The sequence below is a fragment of the Psilocybe cubensis genome, chromosome 9, assembly GCF_017499595.1.
Source record: "Psilocybe cubensis strain MGC-MH-2018 chromosome 9, whole genome shotgun sequence".
NCBI lineage: Eukaryota > Fungi > Basidiomycota > Agaricomycetes > Agaricales > Agrocybaceae > Psilocybe > Psilocybe cubensis.
In genome coordinates this window covers 944,212-964,803 of record NC_063007.1, presented here as the reverse complement: position 1 = coordinate 964,803, position 20,592 = coordinate 944,212, and the positions used below count along the sequence as shown (strand labels likewise).

Genomic DNA, 20,592 nt, shown 5'->3' with positions numbered 1-20,592 from the left:
GCGTAAGTTAAGAATCTACACCGTATTATTCAAAGGACTTTTGGCTTGACTATTGCTTGCAATGCAGGTACAACGCGGAGACATGGGAAGATATCTGGCTGTAGAAGAATGCTACACAATCTATAGAGGAGATTTGATCCAATTTGGTACACATTCTCTCACCGGTCTTCCTACTCGGATGCGCAGTATGTGAAGCTCGCTATCCAGCGCTATGTAGTGTTCTACTCATACTGTACATCCAGCCTACATATTCTATTCGGATCTCACGGCGTCTTTGGCAGGGACCTACGATATCAATCATGGCAAAGGTTTAGGCTCTGGTGCATTTGGTGTGGTCAACTTAACAGTTCACCGCATAAAGGGAACAATTCATGCCGTTAAAACAATTAAAGCTGATCCATTTAATTTAGAATTACCAGAAAATTTGAGGTTAACTCACGAAATCTCGGCTATGGAGGCCCTCCGGGATCACCCAGGTATTTGTCGGATTGAGGAAGTGTTTTTTGATATTGGAAATATAACCCGTAAGCTACTCTGAATATTATTTGGACATGCTGGAATTCTGATTTGGATTTTTGGTTGCATAGACATTGTAATGGAATATGCAGCGGGAGGCAATCTCTATGAATATATCCATGCAAACATACGCAATAACCTTTGTACACTTTTCTGACTCCAAGACCTTAGTAGTATCTGATAAAGTCATCTCATTTTAGCTGAAGGCGATATTAAAGCTATTGCATACCAAATATGTTCCGCTATGGAAGTAGGTACCTATACTGGTGTTCTGCTAACATACATTGATATTAAATTGTCAGTACGCCCACTCAAAAGGTGTTGTGCACCGGGATCTCAAGCCAGAGGTTAGAAATCAGCCCCCTTGTTCACCTGCCAAATAACGTTGACAGTCTAACAATTGCTAGAATATACTCTTAACCAACGATAAAACCCCTGTCGTAAAAATTACCGATTTTGGTGCCGCTGAATTTTTTGGTGAAACATCCGTCATGACTGTAAGAGCTTCGCTCTTCCCTCTATATGCATAAGTTTATTGGATTTTCCACAGGACAAAGTCGGAACTAAACTCTTTTGGGCACCAGAAATATTGATATTACCTTCTGAAGGTTACAGCCACTTAGTCGACTGCTGGAGCATGGGAATAACGCTGTTGTTCATGTACGCACCCTATAGGACCTCTGACATGTTCCTATTTTTATATATGACCGCAGGTTTACCACTCATAGGAACCTGAATGCTCAATGCTTGCTTCCAAGTACGACACTTAAATCCAATAGGATCACCCGTGAAGGTATGATTGTCAATTGTCAGACTTTTATAGAAGATGATTATAGCTACATCGCAAATTATTAGCCCAAGTCTTTACCGCAGATTTTCTTCATTTTATCCCTTCTCTTCGGGCGACCTTCACCAAGGCTCTTTCATCTCCATGGTTACAGAGTTATCGCCGTCAAGTCCTTAGAGCCGTTCCTTTAGGAAATTGGAACGGTAAAGCGTTAAATAAAGAAAATATTGACCCAGCTCAAAGGGCAGATGCAATAGAAAAAGGTATCACAAAGATACACCCAAATCAGGAGCGTGAATGAACGGGAAACTCCAAGCCGAAAAGGTTGTGTATCCGAATGGAAGAGCGGCAAGGTTCTAATGCCTTCCATCGTATACCTCAACTGATCATAAATAAGTACTGTACACTTAATATTTACATGTGGAGATTTATCGGTCATATAAACGGTGGATGATAAAACTATTTTGTTGGCCTCTCAGCCTTCAGGTTTATTATTCTTCGAGTTACCATAAAACTTTTTTGAGTCCGAGAAAGAGAGGATGGAATGACTCTTACATTCTGGTTGGGCGCTTAAACCTGTATAAAATTAATACCTGGACACATTGTATTTTGTAAAGTCTTTGCTGTTTGTTTTCTTAAAGAAGCTATGCTGTACCACCTCTTCTCCCCCTGTAATCCAAAAAGCGCACTCCACCGAATCAATCGGGGGGCAATGTATGGGACAACGTCTTCTTTGTTCGCTGCCGTTAACATTACTTGCAGTTGATCCGAATCAATAGCACATCCAGGCAAAAGGAGATTCGAGGTAGGTCTTTATAGTAACGTTAAACTTGGGGAAACCGGTATTCGATCCGCATTGCTTCTTCTGTTGCACTTCGAACTGTTGAGAGCCAATGAGCTGAACCAGCTATGGATTTTGATTGCTAGTGTTATCAAGAAGATTCGGTGATTTAGGAAGTCCAAGGTACAGGGCACCATGCCACATTGAATACATGTTCTGTAAATCCACGGTGATTATCCATTTTTATACGCATACTCTCATTATAACTTGATAAAAATAGGAACAGCTGCAAGAAGGGACAAAGGTACATCTTCAACGAGGAGCCGTAAAAATGCTATCTTGCATTTGGTGGACCACACGGTACTTTCTGCCGGACTGGTTTATGGCCAGAACATCACTGTCGCTAACAAGGTCATTCACAACTGAATGATCATCTACAACGCAGAAGTAATGCCGGCGTGTAATCATAGATGCAGGCTAGCCTGCATCACTGGGAAAAGTTGGTGGCGTTTGACGAACCATACCGCCGAGCATTGTGGTTATCACACCTCAGTCCCGGCCCTCAAAGCGACAAAAATTCGAATCCCGCTGAGACGGAAGCACCCTTGGTTTCAAATCATTTGGACGTGTGCTAATATCACTGCGGCTCGGGATGAACATGCGTAACTTATCAGAAACCTGCCATGTTCTTCTGTTCTGAATAAAACCATCAATAATTATGTATGAAATATCAACATCAGTCACCATTTAGCATATACTCTGAATAAACAGGGAAGGAGGGGTGTTAGTATTGGGAGCTCGATTTAGAGTGAGTGGGAATGAATTCAATGAAACGAATTCATTATCTGAGTGATAAAACTGATGCCTAGTCGCAGGCTGGGCGGCACCCTGCCAGAGCCATGTGATTGACGACAATATGGTCGTCCGAGGCCAGACAATCCACAAAATTAATAAAACAAGTAAGCTGGGAACGCGCAGATAGATGCTAAACCATACTTAGAGCCGCTAGCGAATAAACGGGAAAAGAATAATGGGAGCGTACGCTTTCAGAAAGGCAGCCTCATTATCAGACCTTCTCACGCTCTGCTGAGACGACATGATTGGCATCCCAGTGCACAAGCCCCTCTGGAGCACATGTACATCTGCCTACTAAGGGTCAAACGGCGTTGGTTTTTTTCAGCACTTCCCTGGTGTGCGATTGTGCTACAACTTTATTATAACCCAGATTGGCAAACGCAAAAGGCATTAAGGCAGGGAGCGCGTTGCGCCAGGCCGTAGGATGCAAGAGGGACCCAGATGATCACAAGTGACCTCACTGACATGTACAATTCACAACGACTTGCCTAAAAACGAGCCGAACGGGTACAAGCGGGTTGCGCCATGGGATATGGTGCAGCTGATCATGGACGTGGGTGTGTATAATTTATAAAGGAGTGGCTCGTTGGAAGCCGGGCCCTTCTTGTGAGATACCGGTTCGGAATATAGATTCAGGTAGATTCAAGCTTTGCGCGCGTTTTATTTAAAAAGACCTAATCAGGGTATCATTGAAGAGAGACTTGGCCTGGAAATAAAGTACCAACCTACTCGAGTCTATTCCTATTTTTGATCACTTTGATTTAATCTTTGCGAGTAAAAGCCCAAAAAGGTGAAGTCGACGATAGTCTCCGAGGCTAAGACCCTGTTGAAAACCTATAGATATGTGTACATATTGCACAACGACTTGGCAACAAGAAGCAAAGAAGCAAAGAAGTGCGCGGGGTGGACTCGAAGCACAGGGGCCAGGAACTTCAGCCTCGCGAACGGATCAGAGAAGTGTACCTTTCGAATGCACTTAAAAAAATCAAGTTAGCACGCATTGGCAACATGAAGGATTAGGCAGCAAGTCATGATATTGCGGCAACCCAATTGATGCAGTGTTGCATTGAATTCAAATGTGAACCTATTTGCTATTTTGATATAACGATCCGTGAATTGGAAGATAGCAGGAAAAAGAAAGTATATGCAGGAGAGATCGGATAGTAGATTGCATGGGTTAAAAAGCGTCTATTACGACAGAGAAGTCGTGGTCTGGGGGATTTCGGTATCCAACAGGAAAAGGAGGTTGACGATGGTGTGTTGTGACGATGGTGAGAATGGGGATAGAGATAAACCATATATCCGAGTATATAACTCGAGTAGAGCAAGAGAAATGAAAAACCACAGCGCAGAAGGGAAAGAGCGGTTAATCCCCAAAAAGCATATCCTATCCTCCTAGGGAAATGGAAATTAAAGAAAAACAGGAAAGCAAAGAGACAGTTCATAATTTGTCGTATAGATTGTCGTCGGCGTCGCTATGTTGGGGCCTAGGGTTACAAGAGATAAGAGTCGTTTCGTAGAAATCATAAACGACCCCAGCCAGATACTTGTTGCATGAATGAAATATACAAATGGATAAAAATGTGATTTCCTTGGTGATCGATGTGTTGGGGGGCCAAGACCAATGTGGGTCATTCGCGGTTGCGGTTCGCGTCCGTGAGACGAGTTGAGTACGATCTCCATGAAGTTATAAGAGCTTTGATTGCTTTAGATGCTGTCGTATAACCATATCGCGCACTATATGCATCGTGTCAGGCTCTGAAAAACAAAAGGAAGGATTGATAGCTTACCACTAGCAATAATTCCAGCGGTGGTCACCGTATCAGTCACACTTGTGCAAAACGCATAAAATTTCCTTGGGTTCGGCGAATATTCTCGATGGATCGCGCTAAACTTTCCACGAAGGTCTATATATGCGCAGTATCATAGAACGCCATGCACGAAAGAAAGAAACCAAGTCAGCAGCCGAACCGAGGTTTTGCGTGATTGTACAATGCATATGGGCGGAGTTGAGCAAAACCGTTTCGAACTCACATTTGCTAACACTGTCCAAGTCGTTCGGCCGGTCGCCATAACTCCGGACATATTTCGCCAGTCTGTGGAGAGAAGAAAAAAGAGATGAGAAATGTATTCAAGATAAGAAATACATCGCGAGCATATGTGCCTTGGCGATGTGAGATAGAAAGGAGAAGAAGGCAAAAGATGAAAATGAAATGGATTGTAAAAGATGATCCAAACAAAAGTATGCGTCCAAAAATAGCATGAATGGGTGAAAAATATGTGCCCCCTGGAAATCTTCTGATAAAAAATGCCGCACAACAATAGCACTACTGAAGGCGGGCAAGAAGCCACGCTACTAGAGGCTCAAGATTAATATCCACCGGTGTACCTGGGGCGAAACCGCTCAATGCTTGTGAATGCCAACGGCTTGGTTCAGCAAGGTTCGGGGCGTGTAGAGGCACTCCGTCCAGTCGCACCAAAAAAGAAAATACACACAAATTTAGAAGATTGAAAGAGATGAACATACTTGATTCCTGAATTTAGCTTCTTCTCCAAGATATCACACTTGTTAAGAAATAGAACAAGATCCACATTGGCCAGAATTTTCGAAGAACAGACGTCTTTCCATAGCAAGACAGAATCTTCCTGTGACAGTTGTCAGAAATCTATATGAATCACAAAAAACAACCATACCAGGCGGTTTACAGTCCTGTCTTCGGCAAGGACTTGGTCGAATCCGGAGATAGGAGCCAGGAAGATGATAGCATCCACTGTTCAATGAAACTAAGCACAGAAACGCGTAGCTTGTTTCAAGTTATCGCTCACCGTCGTCAAAGAAAGGTGCCCACGTCGCTGCATGAGAAGAATCGGCTGAGACCAGAGGCATTCTCAAGTAAGGGAACAAAACACGTACGTCTTTGGCTACGGCTCCCACCGACATCGACTATTCTCCACTCTGTTCCACTTTCCCTACCCGCACTGATCTCCATCTCAAACTTGTATTCCGATACGCCAACAGTTTTTAATCGTGCCTTGAGAACATCGTCGTCGGTAGGCATGTACCGCAGTGCTGTAACCCGCTCAAGATCGTCCAAGAAGCTAGAAGCGTGGATCCAATCAATGTCGCTAAATTGCAGGGTGAGCCGAACACAGACTCACAACCCACTAGCATCTTCAAGTCTAATTTTCCTTCTCCGAAGCACGTCCCTAACCGCTTCATCGTTCCACAATTGGATCATGTCCCTTTTACACGAGTGCAACACCTCCTGCGGCTCGTCTGGCGACTCCAGCCCAGTGTTCCCGGCACTCATGGGCCTCTGCCCATTACTACTGCTCTGCGACGACGCGTCCGAGTAGTCTGGGAAGTTTACTCTGGCTCGTGCCAGACCACCTTTCCAGCCAGGTCCGGGACGCACGAAGATTTCCTGATTCCGATACGACTGGCTTCTTTGGTGTCTATACGGTCGACCATTATGGTGTAGTGTGTGATGTGAGAATTGTGAGTCGGTTGGGGAAGGTTGTCCGTTTTGGTAATGGCTCGGCCCTGCAAGATGTGTCGCCTCTTCCTCATTGGGGGGAACGAGCTTTGCAATGAGCAGTGCTTCTATATGCCGCAAGGGTAGTAGCCGGGCTTTGAGGGCCTCCAACGGGCTCTGGGCGAGCGTGGTGGTCGATGAACCGGATGGGTGCGATCGTGGGCTGCCGTTGAAGTTGGGCGGAGAGCTGGGATACGAGTTGTTTCCGACGGCGAAATCTGTGTCGGAGTCGTCTAAATCATCATCTAGATCGGGGTCGTTGTAATGATGTGTTGGTGGTATCTGGTGTCTCTGGGGCTGTCGTGGGGGATAGAGAGGATGATTGACATATGAAAAGTTCATGTCATGACCATGACCATTGCGCCGGGGGTAGTCCATCTGGTCCATGTTGTCTGGCGCATGTGACTGTGGTGGGAAGGGCGGTGAATAGTTGGACGGAAGTGGTGGCGCCCTACCTCTGGAGAGACTACGGTTTCGTGCTCGTGGCGATGAATATGGTGAATTGGGCATCGGACCAGATAGGGCATCGAGGATGATACGTATTGAACGAACAATGTTGAGTTGAATGACTGCACGCCACAGAATTCGTTCTTCGCGAAATGCGGTCGGCGTATATAACCGTTGAAATTCTGGAGAACAATTGGAATCTGGTAGTCACGAAAAGGCCATCAGGATACTCACGTCTCAACGTTGTGGATTTACCTGCGATTTGGGGACACTGTGAGTAATTTGGATCATAAAACAGGAAAGAGAAAACAAGACGGTGCGCACCAGACTCGCTTTGGCCGAGCAATAAAAGTCTGACGATGCGTTTCTTTCTGAGGGCTTGTCGCTCAGCCTTGATGTTAGCATCGATCGCGAGACTGACGCGCTTTGCCTCTGCCTCTCTTTCGAGACGGAGTTCACGCTGCTCTGGAGTCTCGTCCGGTGGTGGTTTGAGGACCTCATCGAGAGGGTCTTCAGAAGGGACAGGCATTGAGGGAGTTGAGAGAGGGAAGAGGGAGCAATTCTCAGGCACAGCGACGATTAGCCTTCTACCCGTTGTATATCACTTGCCATTGACCCGGCTCGCTCTGGCTCGCTGTGCCTGACCAACTGACACCGAGGCACAATCACAAACCAGCCTGGCTCGGTTCGCAGCATCTCTCCCCACCCTTGTCATTCGGGCGCAAGAGGGGTGCGACCACCAACGCTTGCCTGACGACACACACAACATGCATATCTGTCTACACACGTACAACCAACGGTCCCCATCGTGCCTGGCGATCATTTCTCACCAGAATCCATATTCCTTCGAACGACTGCTTTACACCCTTGATACTAGCCTACGGCGCTTCTTGCAAGACACACAAACACCTTACAGCATATATCTACGCCGTTTGTGTGGTTACAGCTTTAATGAACCTTGTAATCCGGTATTTACCCTGCCGCTACCCTTTTTACAAGATTTGGCGTTTGGCGTACAGTAACGCGATCATTTACGCTTTCAAATATTCCAAAGACCGTCTCTAGATACTGCAATAGATGCAGGCGCTTATTCATTCGAAGCTTTTCATTTTAATCGACCGGGAAGGACCAAGCGAATGTGGCGCACGGATTCAGGCCGCATATGGGATCAAAGTACGACTACTAGTTTCCATTTTTGACGAAAACTTAGGAGTCATAGTCGCGAATCTCGTCGTCTCTCCCGCTTCGTGGTAACAAAATGGCACACTCCAAGTAAAGGATTGGGTTACATTCCGTTTCCCTAAAACGGTATAACTTCATTTGGCTGAATAACGTTGCGTTGTAACCGACCTATCTTCCATTCGACCTCCGCGATATAGTAATGAATCCCCGGTGCTCGACACTCAACTGAGTAGCAAATTAAGCCTCGAGGTTCAAACTCATGTCCAAGGCACCATTAAATCACAGCCACAAACCCACTGGCTATATGCGCCGCCGGACCCATCGGCGATTCTTTTATCAATGACGAAATTAATAGTTGGTCAGTCATCCAGCAACCTATTCATCTGTTCGTTGTTCCACGCAACTGGTGAGTGTAGTAGACAGTATCATGTTATCATTATCATCAGGGAATAATACTGCGCTCGCACAGCCATATAACTGCGATTCTCAACAATCGAGACGAACCATGCCGAATCCAATTCATTCACTCGTTGTGTCGTGAGATCAAGAACCCCACAACAGGCTTATATACCTTAGGGCCGAGCTCTTTCATTTCATTTTTATGGGTCTTTACATATACACCCTTGACGACATTACTGATAACACGCACTCTTAGTATCAAGTCGGCCTGATATTGGGCAAAAATACCGGCGAACAGAAGCTTTGCATCTGGCCGACTGGGAGTTCGCCTTCGTCGAGGCTGTACAGTACCAAGCACAAAAACCCAGGCACCCCGTTTTATTTTCGGACGGTTACGAAGGGTTCGTGTGTGCGTGCGTGCGTGCGCACGTAGGCAACCGGTACACAACGCTCTCTCAAGATATTATTCCAGGACTCATATAAGCACACCCAGGTACAAGGCACAAACTGCCAGGGGATCCAGAGTCTCTTGCCTGCCTATCGAGAAGTCACACCGCCAGCAACACGCTGCACAGTGTCATCACTTGAACACACCTTCACATTCTTCACATTTTTTTCATTTAGTTCTTTCTAAGCGATGTGAGTGGTAAATTTTTTAATTAACTAAACGGGTCCTGGCCTGTCGTCCGTTTGGCAGTGGGCTCCATAAAATCAACCACGATGCATCTTTTATCTGCCAGTGGACTCAAATGACCTGAGAGAAGTACTGGGCCGACACACACGCTCAGCACGGTGCCCGATAATTGCGCTATATGACAACGTATTTTCTTCTTTTTTTTGCACTCAAATGGACATCGGAGGGGACAATATATCATTGGACTCCGCGTTGGACGTGATATCGAAGCTCCCAGCTGCGTGTGCTAATTATAATTATATAACCAAGTCCTTGCTGTAATAGACATCAGGAAGAACCCAAGAGGAGAATCGGGAGCAAGCACAAAAAGGCTTGGGACATAACAAAGTACTCCACATACAGTGGCATATAAGATCTGCCCATCAGCTAGATTGACGGAAATGCCACGCCATTATCTCAGTTGACCATCCAAGTTCTCAAAAATACTCGACGCAGAGTTATTTGGACGACGAAATTAAATGACTTGGGTGGATCGGCGTTCCTTCCATGACACGAATCATAGATATGTTGTGGTTAAATGGAAAGCATATATGCCGAGAAGACAGGGAAATAGGCAATGTGGACATTCTAAACGACGAGGATGGACACAAATAAACATCGAAAAAGTAAACGAACTCCGAAAGCAGTCGGAGGAAAGATTGCGAGCCTAGCGCTATCGCATGCTACAAACAGCTAGCTCAATCCTTCATACGTACATACGAGTGCCCCATGAAACCACAACCAGGTGACTGACCCCGGCTCCAACGTGAACAAAAAATCCCAATCATTCTCCTCTCATCGATTAATTAGTCGTTTTTTCCCGAGTCCCATAGTATCAAAAGAGGACGCTAGTGACAGCCGTGGTCAAGAAATCTATATTTCCTGCACTTATGAGGTCGTATGTGTCCAAATATAATTCACCAGCTTGACACAAGCCTCTTTTCGCCATCAGACTGACAGGACAGTTGGAAACACATTCGTCAGTTAGAGATTTGTCAGCGGCATATTGGCGGTGTATAAACGCCCGTCCTAAATATTCTTTCTTTATTACCTCGTCGTTTATGGTTTCTAGGCACGGTTATGAAGAGTTTGCGCACCTAAATGAACTTCGCACCTAAATTTACGCCAATTTAATCCGGGCATACAAAAACTTAATCACCGCTATAGAGACCTTCCCGGCCCATCTAATAGTCTTATGCTAATTATACCTACAGCACTAGTGCACCACGGTACATTACCGGACCTGCGAAAACTGCGATGAAAGGGCTCCACGTCTGGCGTGACTTGACTGACAAGGAAAAATTCTTGAAGTTCTGGCGTAGCTATATATAAATCTATACGTTGGTTTATCGATGGATATCAAAGTCGACCTGCTCGTTTTGTAAGATGGCGGAAGACCGCTTCAGCACTCACACCAGTCCGCGGTTAGAACATGCCATGACCATCTGCTGCTCGATCTTATTATATCGGGCAGGTTTCTTTTAGATAACCTCCAATCGTGAACCATTTCGTCTGTATGAATCATGACATTAATGAATGCGATAACTGAGGTTAGTTCACTAGAGAGGATCAAGATAATATTTACTCCCCACATCAATGAGCAATTGAGTATTTCATTCAAATTGTAGACTAACTGAAGTGCGACGGGAAATTACATACGAGGGCTAAAAATAGATTTACAGATATTTAATTGGCGGGTGAGGGGAGCATTTGACACTTGACAATAGACGGTCCGTAAGTAAGAGTTCATGAATATAAGACACCAAAATTCGACCTATAAAACTCTCCTCTGCCCCACCATTTGACGTATTCTTCTGTCCAGCTTTCGCCGACATGACCCAAGACCGCCATGGTCACGTGTGGTTGTAAAGTACAGAGGGCGTTGATAAACGGGAATGAACCAAACAAGAACCAAATTTATCACGATGAGCATCAACGTTCAACGTTCAACCTCGATGTACTCAACGGTCTCGAACAAGGCCCCTGAAGTCTCTGCTTAACCATGCATCTGTGGTAGTCAGGTTATACGCATTCCTATCGCTCTTTCTCTAAGTCCTCAAGGTCTCATATCCTGGAGATCAAAAGATTCCATTACAATCGCTGCAGAAAAGGTCTCCAGGTTGGCAACAATTCTGGGGACACTACCAACCGAATACATTCAACGGATTATCTTCACAGTCAACTCTTTGGATACTGTGATACTCACTGGTACATCATTCGCAGGGCGTCATGACGTCTCAAATTTGGGAACCATGTTGGTCAACCCACTGAGTCCTAGATAGAGGAAACCAATGGACACAGTCACTTTTATACGCCATGATACGGTGATTCATTTACTCGGAGTCTTTAGAACTGAAAAAATCGCATAATCAAGCAAAATTTGCCGTCTCGTGTAATTCATTTCCAGAGTGATGTATCCAAGACACACCATTGGACCTGCTCAATGCTCATTTTTAACAGAAAACCCAAAAGATGATCAAGAGTCTTATACAGTGTGAGTTGTCCCATTGCTTCCCAACCATCTTTCTGTCGCACTGCCTTCGTCTAATGATACACTCTCTTACGACAGAGTTATTTAAACCAGCGACAGGTCTCGCGATCGCCATATTTTGGAAGGAGTTTTGATGTCGATATCGTATGTACCAATGAACAGGAATGTTTTATATTTCTAAAGACATTAGCACTGAAAAGCTCTCAATAATCACTATTCGCAGGATTCACTGCCATGTTCTCGGAGGTAGGTACCTCGCTGGCTCCTAATTTATTTGCATTTGCTAGTCATAACTTGGCACAGCCGTCCGTTCTCCTCTTGCTCAACTCGGTCAAAGTACGATCCGCAACATCTATGTTTCATAGGATCAAAAACTTTTTGGTGTCAAAATGTCAGTATAATTTTCCTTGGGGTTTTCACTGTTGTCGTCAATTTGAATAGGATTTGAGATGCCTATCGCCCTTGAATCCGCACTCTTACGCCTGCTGTATAAAAACCAGAAGGATTGAAGCTTGCTTTTGAGGATGAACCTCCTATCGCGGAATATGAAGTTGGGCGCAACCGGGCATTCGGAAAATTCAGCATCAAAGCTTCAAGAGAGACGCGTTTTTGGTGAACTTTTGTCGACTGCTTTAAATAAGTGACACCACATTGTCGTTCGTTATTCTTTGCACTTTTTTAAGCTTGCTCGTTTTTCAGCTGATGACCTCGTGAGAACCGCATTTGACCGGTTCGTTATGGAGACTCGAGTTTTCGCTCCCACACTCGAATGAGTCACTCGTTGAATCTTGTACTCTGCCTCCTTTGAGAACCAGTACTCATGGAACTTCGATCATCTCCAACTCAAACAACCTCATTCCAACCCCCCATAAGCAAATTAACAGACGAAATCCTTTGGTTCATCTTCCTGATTAACACAGAAGGTAGTACTGCTCCTTTCCCCCTGGTCACCGCTCGCAAGAGCTCACAAGTATGCCGGCGGTGGAGATCAATACTACTCAATGCGCCATCGATATGGGGACGACTCATGGACTGGCGCGCTCTTAACCAAACGTCTGATGCATGGCGAAGCGAGACACTTAGGAGAAGTGGTCTATCTGTCCTTTGGGTCACACCCCCCAACGTACCACTGAACACCCGGCGAGGATGTTCCTTTAGGCACACAATGAAGACAAACACATCAACACTCTTGTTTTTTCAAAAACTCATTGCGGAGAACTGGGAAAGAATTGAAATGCTCTCCCCTTTTGTTATCAATGGAAAGATCAACATTGATATTCAGGCATTGGTACAACGAAGGGCACCTAATCTACAAGTCTTTACACTACCACATCTATGCATGGATGGGGCTGAATATCATGGCGAACTATTTCTAAATCATGCCCCTCGATTGCACAATTTTCGCGCTAGGACGCACTGCAAATTAGACATTCGATGGATGTCTAACTTGCGTACGCTAAATCTGTCTGGGAAATTCAGCAATCAAGAAGTCTGCAAAGTTTTGGCCCGCATGCCATACTTGGAGTCTCTTACACTCCAAGGGAATGAAAATATGCAGGTCTATAGCTCACCACCAATACATCTTCCTCTTCTACATACACTAGTCCTACGACACTGCCTGATTTATCTCCGAAACCTCGATGCATCCCCTACTACCTTAATTTTGTCAGGGAGCGAGACCATTGACCAAGAATCGTACGGAAACTGTATTGCCTCGTCACTCCACGATTACCTTTCGAAAGTACAGCCAAAATTTACTCGTTTGCGTCTTGATCCTGACAGATTCACAATTGGCGACCAGCCTTATCTATTGCCCAACTCTCAAGAGGATGGATATCTAGAGATCAGTGTATCACGGCTATCCACGTCGTACGGCAATAGGCTTGAAAGAACCATGGATATATTGGCTTCCCCACGTTTCTCTACAATCACCACTCTGAGAATACAGTGTGGCGAACTCAAGAATCGATCTCGGTCATGTCACCATTCATTCCAGCAATTTCTGGAGCACTTTTCAGCAGTCGATACTCTGCAGATTCACGAAAGAGATATCAATATTCTGATGCAATATGTCATGACCAATACAGACACGAAATTTCTATTCCCATTGTTGAAATGTCTCGTCATGACAGGATTCGACTTCTCTAAAGTTTTTGATCAAGGATTCAAATACGAACACGGTCCTGCTTCAGGTTCTATTGAACAATTCGTTGACTTACGCAAAAGGCTAGGCATTCCCATCCAAATTTTGACACTGGATCTCACTACTTCTCGACCGGGCAAATCCATTCCTCCCCCGGCGCGTAGTCTGGATCCTTCGCTGGAACATTTGGTGGGTTTGAAGGTTGTTTGGAGATGGGATCAACGCATCATTAACTATGAATGCGGAAGCGGGCATCCAGAGCACCTACAGGTCAAAGTTGATGATCCCTTAGTTTCAGGCATAATGGAAGGAGTTTAGGGCGATCATCTGAATGGTTGATAAGTATTTAATATTTATTGCACGACTCACTTTAAGAATATATTTTTGCATTTCAACCCCAATCACGCAGATCGGCCATATTCTACGGGCCGTTTGACGGTTTTTGCCATTAGCTTTGAGCCAGATGGATTGATGACAACCAATATTAAGATTTTGAATAATGTACGAAAACAAAAAAACAATGAAACATTGGGTGTAATATACTACACTGGACAGGAAGCAAGAAAAAGTAGTCCAACAAGAAGCACAACAAAGAGGATGACGCGTCTACTCAACGTCGCGCCACGGTCTATCCACATTTGCATCTAAATCCTCATCAACTTCAGCCAACGCTAGGCCTTCAATACGCCTTGCAAATGCATCCATATCTATACTCGCATTCTGGCGAATAGCTTTGTCGTATCCACCAGCCTCATCGACGGCGGTGTTAGGGTCCCATGGAATGTCTGGACCAATCCATCCGCCGTTCAAATATATGTAGTTTAGGAATGACCTCCAGAGTGGGTCGAGAGATAGGACCTGTGGATCACCGATAATGATAAGTAGAGCTTGTGCCCTTGTTATCGCGACTAGTAATGATGCCATTAGCAAAATGATTGTCAGATGTTGACAGCAGACGAAGGCAAACCAACCATTGAATCGTCGGGGATTGGCCACAAACCCGAGAGTGTGCTTTAAATCGTATTCCACGAACTCTTTGCTGCTTCTAACGGTCGAAATTATGACAACCTTGCGTTCCTGATGTATATAGCCCTTGAATAAGTTTATCGGAGTTGAGATTAATAGTTGATATACCTGTCCTTGGAACTCTTCAACCGACCCTATCTTGATATCATCTGCGACACTTCGCAAAGCTGCCCTTAATTTCACGCATTGTGCGTGATAAGGAGCAATGATACCAATGTCTTTATCAGCTGCACAATATAGAGCGTCAGATCTTGAAATAAATAGAAGATAAAAATGCATACCGGTGCGGAACGCTCGGTCAGACTTGAGCTTTTGCACGTAGCTTTTAACTTGGGTAATTTCGTCAATGTTGAAAAATGACGGGGAAGATGACTCCCTGTCATCCTTTCCGGCCACCGAGTGGAAAACAACCGGAAATTTCTTGGAAGGAAGATATTGCGAATCCGTGTAGGTGTTAATGACCGACGCTTCGGCACATGCCTGCAATTCATTTTCATAGAAGGTTTGATTGGGGAACTTCAATATTGCGTCATGCGATCTGAAATTCTTGACGAGCTTGACAACACTTTGACAAACGATAAGTAATGCAGTATATAATTTGTGACCAAACGACTACATGCCTTTTTCCGTACGAGTTTTTTAAGTCGTAAGGCTCACTATCCATCAATCGCTCTAGATAGCTTTTCTCCAATCCAAGTGCTCTGGCAATAGAGGAACGCACTATGGGACCGAGTTGTTTTGGATCGCCTGAAAGAACTATGTTGGTATTACTATCAGCCATTGTCTTGATGGAGACAAATGCCTCAGGTTCCATTGCCTGACCAGCTTCGTCGATGAATATATGCGTGAAATGGCCACGAGCCATGCCAATGCCGGCGGAAAACGAAGCAGAAACGCAAGTTGACACCACAACACGAAAGCTGCGCATTCTCTGCATGGACGGTACGGTGAAATGACCATTTGACATAGCCGTATAGGGAAGCAATGCATCAGGTACTTGGTTTTTGAAGCGTGAAGCAGCATAGAATCGGAAAAGTTGGGTGTCCTTTAGCCTACGTTCCTGAAGACGAGACGCAATAAGGTCTGCCGCAGAATTACTGGGGGCACAGGCAAGGATTTTTGCCTCAGGGTCAGCCTCCAAAAGCTGCATAATAGCCTCGATGATGGTAATTGTCTTGCCGGTCCCAGGTCTGAAAAATAATCAGATAAGAGGAATAAATTATAACGATGAATGTTTGAGAAAACTCACGGGCCGAATACAACAAATGGAGGAGAACCACGACGCATAGAAACAATTGAAGCGACAGCTTGAAGCTGAGGCGGATTAGTGTTGATCAAAGGATTGAACAATTTCATGCCCAGACTTGCGGGCCGGCGAGCAGGGCCAGGGGTGATGTGAGTAACTCGAGGGAATAGAACACGGTCTTCTGTAAAAACACTGTCCATTGCCTGGTGTTGTCGACGAGTAGGAATGCGATTTAATTTAAACCTGACATGGAATAATTTCCCTTCAGGATACTGTGTGAAAGAACCGTGGAATCGCAATCCCACTTCTTCTTGACGAACGATGTGTACATGGCCTTCAAACCAACGACCGTCTCTTGAGCCTCGTTCCTGAACTAAAATCAGGTCGCCTGTTCAAAGGAAGGATGTAAATTGTCAATGGAAAATTTGCCTGGTTATGGCACTATATGCACATACCGACTAAAACACTGGGGCGCTTTTCTGCCAATCCGGGAACTCGCAAGCTGCCATATCCAATATCAGTAAAGCTAAGCGCAACCCATAGATTGTTCACGAACTAATAGTAGGTATTATACTTAGCCAACGACGCGTTTGGAATGTCATATCTCTCTAAGTCCTGCCTGGGACATCGTGAGTTATAGTCAGAGTGGAATACACATGAACTTACTCCATTTTATACTCCTCAACCCACAATAGGTTCTTGAAGTGTCTGCCGTACGTGTCACTATTCAAGGAAGACGGCATGAAAATTTTTTTGATGTTGTTCATCAGCCGGTGAGTCGATTCGGAGCCGGATAGCATAATTTGCAATTGGTGAGGTATTTCTGCTCGGGGGAGGCGCACAACATATTTGACAGCACTAAGTGCTGGAGGCTTCACACCCTCGACGACATTTGAGATGGGCTTGTAGGCCGACCGCGTGCGCGGGATATATGGTGCTGATGGTCGCAATGTTTCGTGATCTTCTTTGTACCCAACTATTGCTTTCAGGGTTCGCGAAATGATGAAATATTTTCTGAGCCTCGTATCCCGGAACACAAACTCCAAGCGGTCCTCGTACCGTCCAATATAACCTTGGCGAAGGGTGACTACAACAGTCAAGGCGGTCTGCGTTGTAACACTTCGTGAGGTGCCTCGAATCTCTGCAGAGAAACTTGAGGATATTAGTCAAGGATACCCCAGTGAGAAAAAATGGGGCTCACGAAGGAATGATGGTCCGTGTTCCTTGAGTGGATGCAAGCCTCAGTTCGTACAATTCGCATCTGCCATGTATTACGGTCGTTTTGACGTTCGCGTACAGATGAACCCCAGCAGCAGCTGCAGTGGGGTCCACGAAGTCAAAGTCAAAGCTACCTTCGACTATCACATCATTCTTATCGGCTTCCGCATCTTCGAGGGCACTTCTATACCTCATAAAGGACTCCCGTGATGTATGTTGTTCTTTCCTTATATGCGCGTTCCAGTGAGCGTTGTAGACCATGGCTTGGCACAAGTCGCAGAACGTGTTCTTTGCAGTTGTAATGGCCGCCTGTGGTTCGATAGAGGGGGAAAGTCCCTTTGTGATGGCTTGAGTTGCGTGACGTTTTCCTGTAATGTGAACTTGCCACCCCTTTTCACCACCTGTGATGTTTGCAACACATATAATGCAGTGAGACACAACAGAAGAGCCCGATACCCTGCTTTGATGTTTTTTGTCGGAGAGATGGATTTCGTAGGCGTCGCTGTCCTCAAAGACGAGATTACAAGTTTCGCAGGTGGTGATGGTATGACTGAACTTGCAATTAGAGTCAGAGCAGGTTCCCTGAGCCAGAACGTTGGGGCAATTTCCAGCCATGTCGACAAAGCCGTAATCGAGAAAAAAGCAGGAAAGAGAACTCACGTAACTACGCCCTTTATATAAGGTCGATTTAGCCTTTGATGACCGTTTGCTTCTGTTCCGCCGCACGAGGCTGGTCACGCCTTTCAACCAAACCAGCGAGGATACACAGGTTTTTGTATAGGTGACAAAGCTGAGTAAACGATACAGTAGTGGGATAGAGAAAGTTTCAACATTATTAAGGGAAAGCACATAGTTCATTGATTTGCAGTCAGTCGCTTTTTTTTTCTTGTTGCCCGATTTTAGACAAAATATCGTAAGTTCAGGGAAGCGATCGACTGCAGGCTGGGCGCTATTCTGCACTAGCCATCCGAGTAGTACACAGAAATATACAAAGAAGCTTGTCAAGTCAAAATTGGAGAAAAGGGTTCGGAATATTGTTCAATGAACCATTCCGAGTTATTTTCCCAATCGATTGTGAGCGCCCATTATTTGCAGAATATGAGATAGTATCTTAAATAAAGGAGGTGGCCATTGTCAAGATTTGCTGACCATTTAAGGACAAGTTGGCAGTGGTAAGGAAAAGAGTGTTTTAAGAGACAAACCAAAAACGCTGACGAATCAAATTAAGTTTAGGGCAGGTTAACGGAGATACTTTCATCAGCGACTGCAAGTTTAACGCCATCAAATGACAAAAAGGAATATATAAATTACAATACAAGCGATAGAAAGAAACAAATGTATCTATGAGAAAAGCTTGTTGACTGAAGTATTGCTGTCCTGGTTTTTCTTCAAAACCTAGAAGTGTATAACGATTGTCAGGGGTTGAATGCCAAACATCTCAAATTTATCACAAACACGTACCTTGGCCACAGCAAATTCGAAATCTTCCTGTGTAACGTGTTGTCTTCGCTCTCGAAGAGCGTACATACCCGCCTCTGTGCAGATACCCCGGACTTCGGCACCAGAACACTGACCCATCTTCTCCGCCAACGATCGCAAATTAATACCTCTCTGCAGGGACATCTACGGATATCACAGTTAAAAAAGAAAACAAATTTGATTATAGACAAGAAGCACCTTGCGTGAGTGGATACGGAGAATAGAGACACGAGCTTCGGGACCTGGCGGGGGGAACTCGATCTTACGATCAATACGACCGGGTCGTAGCAATGCGGAATCCAGGATATCTAACAAGGCGATCATTGAACAAATCAAAGTATTAGAAAGTGTTACGGAATGTCATACCGATACGATTTGTGGCCATGATGACCTTGATGTTTTTGGTGGGTTCGAAACCATCAAGCTGGTTGAGGAGTTCAAGCATCGTACGCTGAACCTCAGAATCACCACTTCCACTTCCACTGTCACCACGGGAGCTTCCAATAGAGTCGATTTCGTCCATAAAGATGATACTAGGCGCGTGTTCTCTCGCCATCACGAATAACTCTCGCACCATGCGACTTCCCTCTCCAATGTACTTTTGTACCAATTCACTTCCACTAACACGAATGAACTTGCAGTCTGTGTGGTGCGCTACCGCACGGGCCAACAAGGTTTTGCCAGTGCCTGGAGGACCGTATAGAAGAACACCCTTGGGCTGCGCGATACCGAGAGCTTCGAAGAGTTCTGGATGCTTGACGGGTAATTCGATGACTTCCTTGATCTCTTTGATCTGTTTATCGAGACCGCCGACCATTTCGTAGGTGCTATCTGGCACTTTCTCTACCATCATGAGGGACACAAGAGGATCGACCTTGTTTGGTAGGATTTTATGAAGTGTGTAAGAGTCCGAGCGAAGGGCCACGCGAAGCGCAGGTTTCAGTGTGTTCACGTCTATGTCAGAATCCACATCTACAACTATACAGTTTATGAAGGTTTAATGCCAAGTTCAGAGGTTGCGGTGGACAAATTCTTACTGTATTTGCCTTCTGGTTGCACTTTAACTAAAACCTTGGTTTTGCCCATTACTTTGACAACTTCTCCAACGTAGCTACCAGGTTCATGAAGCAACTGTAGCTCCTCTCGAAGAAGTCTTACTATAGAGAGGAATACATTAGTTGATAACACAATCCATAGCGGTTAATTACATACCTCTTGCATTCAGTGCATTTCTTTGAGCCTCTAACCGTCGCAGGTTCTGAGTCTTCTGGTTAATCAACAACTCAGCCGCCTCATTTTTCGCCTGGTAGTACGATTTTATGCCTCCAGAAGCAATTTGTAGTGTCGAAGCAGCCATGGGATTGAATAGATTGGAGGTGTCGATTGAGTTGAAGTGAGCGTCTGGGACGAAGAGAGAGAGTTACGCGTTCATTTGGTCACGTTTCTCCTGTCTTATGTTTGCTTTTGGCATCTTAACCAAACACACCGCGGTTTGCCGCCAGCGTCAACATGTTGCGCAGTCCCTGCCATCCAGCGCTTGTTCAGTAGCATGGTCAGCTGGCTGAAGAATCATTACCAGCGTCTATACAGCTTTCCGCAGACTTACTGTAGCCTCCTTAATGCTGTTTATTGGCAGCCAGCCTCAGGCTTTGCCGCAGACCTTGCTCAGACTTCCCCCACAGACATGCGGCGGACATGTGAAGTCTTAGTCGCATCGTTACTTTCACGACTCAAGAGAAAGTTTACAATGCTACCATCTCTTACACCATCCAAAAGCTCTTTCCAAACGGTTGAAGAATTTTCTCAAGACGTT

The 20,592-nt window shown here is 45.1% G+C and overlaps 5 protein-coding genes across 5 annotated transcripts; 2 read left to right on the top strand and 3 right to left on the bottom strand.

The window, feature by feature from the left end:
* Nucleotides 1–61: 61 nt before the first annotated feature.
* Nucleotides 62–1,604, top strand: JR316_0009742 (Serine/threonine-protein kinase Chk2; the record flags this gene model as incomplete). The annotated part of the gene is made up of 9 exons (XM_047895428.1): nucleotides 62–185; nucleotides 243–524; nucleotides 588–659; nucleotides 717–766; nucleotides 819–863; nucleotides 924–1,013; nucleotides 1,067–1,176; nucleotides 1,230–1,309; nucleotides 1,372–1,604. 9 exons carry the CDS (start codon nucleotides 62–64, stop codon nucleotides 1,602–1,604), a joined length of 1,086 nt encoding a protein of 361 aa, XP_047745147.1.
* Nucleotides 1,605–4,626: 3,022 nt separating this feature from the next.
* Nucleotides 4,627–7,451, bottom strand: JR316_0009741 (Guanine nucleotide-binding protein alpha-4 subunit; the record flags this gene model as incomplete). Its single annotated transcript, XM_047895427.1, has 10 exons — nucleotides 4,627–4,676; nucleotides 4,730–4,846; nucleotides 4,974–5,035; nucleotides 5,467–5,585; nucleotides 5,634–5,710; nucleotides 5,766–5,792; nucleotides 5,854–6,038; nucleotides 6,099–7,104; nucleotides 7,157–7,177; nucleotides 7,247–7,451. 10 exons carry the CDS (start codon nucleotides 7,449–7,451, stop codon nucleotides 4,627–4,629), a joined length of 1,869 nt encoding a protein of 622 aa, XP_047745146.1.
* A 5,036-nt stretch (nucleotides 7,452–12,487) lies between these two features.
* JR316_0009740 (uncharacterized protein) lies at nucleotides 12,488–14,128 on the top strand (the record flags this gene model as incomplete). Its single annotated transcript, XM_047895426.1, has 1 exon — nucleotides 12,488–14,128. The coding sequence occupies one exon, from the start codon at nucleotides 12,488–12,490 to the stop codon at nucleotides 14,126–14,128; it is 1,641 nt and encodes a 546-aa protein (XP_047745145.1).
* Nucleotides 14,129–14,416: 288 nt separating this feature from the next.
* JR316_0009739 (Putative helicase mov-10-B.1) lies at nucleotides 14,417–17,915 on the bottom strand (the record flags this gene model as incomplete). Its single annotated transcript, XM_047895425.1, has 10 exons — nucleotides 14,417–14,718; nucleotides 14,782–14,887; nucleotides 14,945–15,063; nucleotides 15,118–15,401; nucleotides 15,457–16,026; nucleotides 16,086–16,470; nucleotides 16,538–16,584; nucleotides 16,639–16,701; nucleotides 16,749–17,234; nucleotides 17,284–17,915. The coding sequence occupies 10 exons, from the start codon at nucleotides 17,913–17,915 to the stop codon at nucleotides 14,417–14,419; spliced, it is 2,994 nt and encodes a 997-aa protein (XP_047745144.1).
* Nucleotides 17,916–18,641: 726 nt separating this feature from the next.
* JR316_0009738 (26S protease regulatory subunit 8) lies at nucleotides 18,642–20,136 on the bottom strand (the record flags this gene model as incomplete). The annotated part of the gene is made up of 6 exons (XM_047895424.1): nucleotides 18,642–18,695; nucleotides 18,762–18,923; nucleotides 18,978–19,087; nucleotides 19,146–19,751; nucleotides 19,817–19,936; nucleotides 19,992–20,136. 6 exons carry the CDS (start codon nucleotides 20,134–20,136, stop codon nucleotides 18,642–18,644), a joined length of 1,197 nt encoding a protein of 398 aa, XP_047745143.1.
* Between the last annotated feature and the right edge of the window lie 456 nt (nucleotides 20,137–20,592).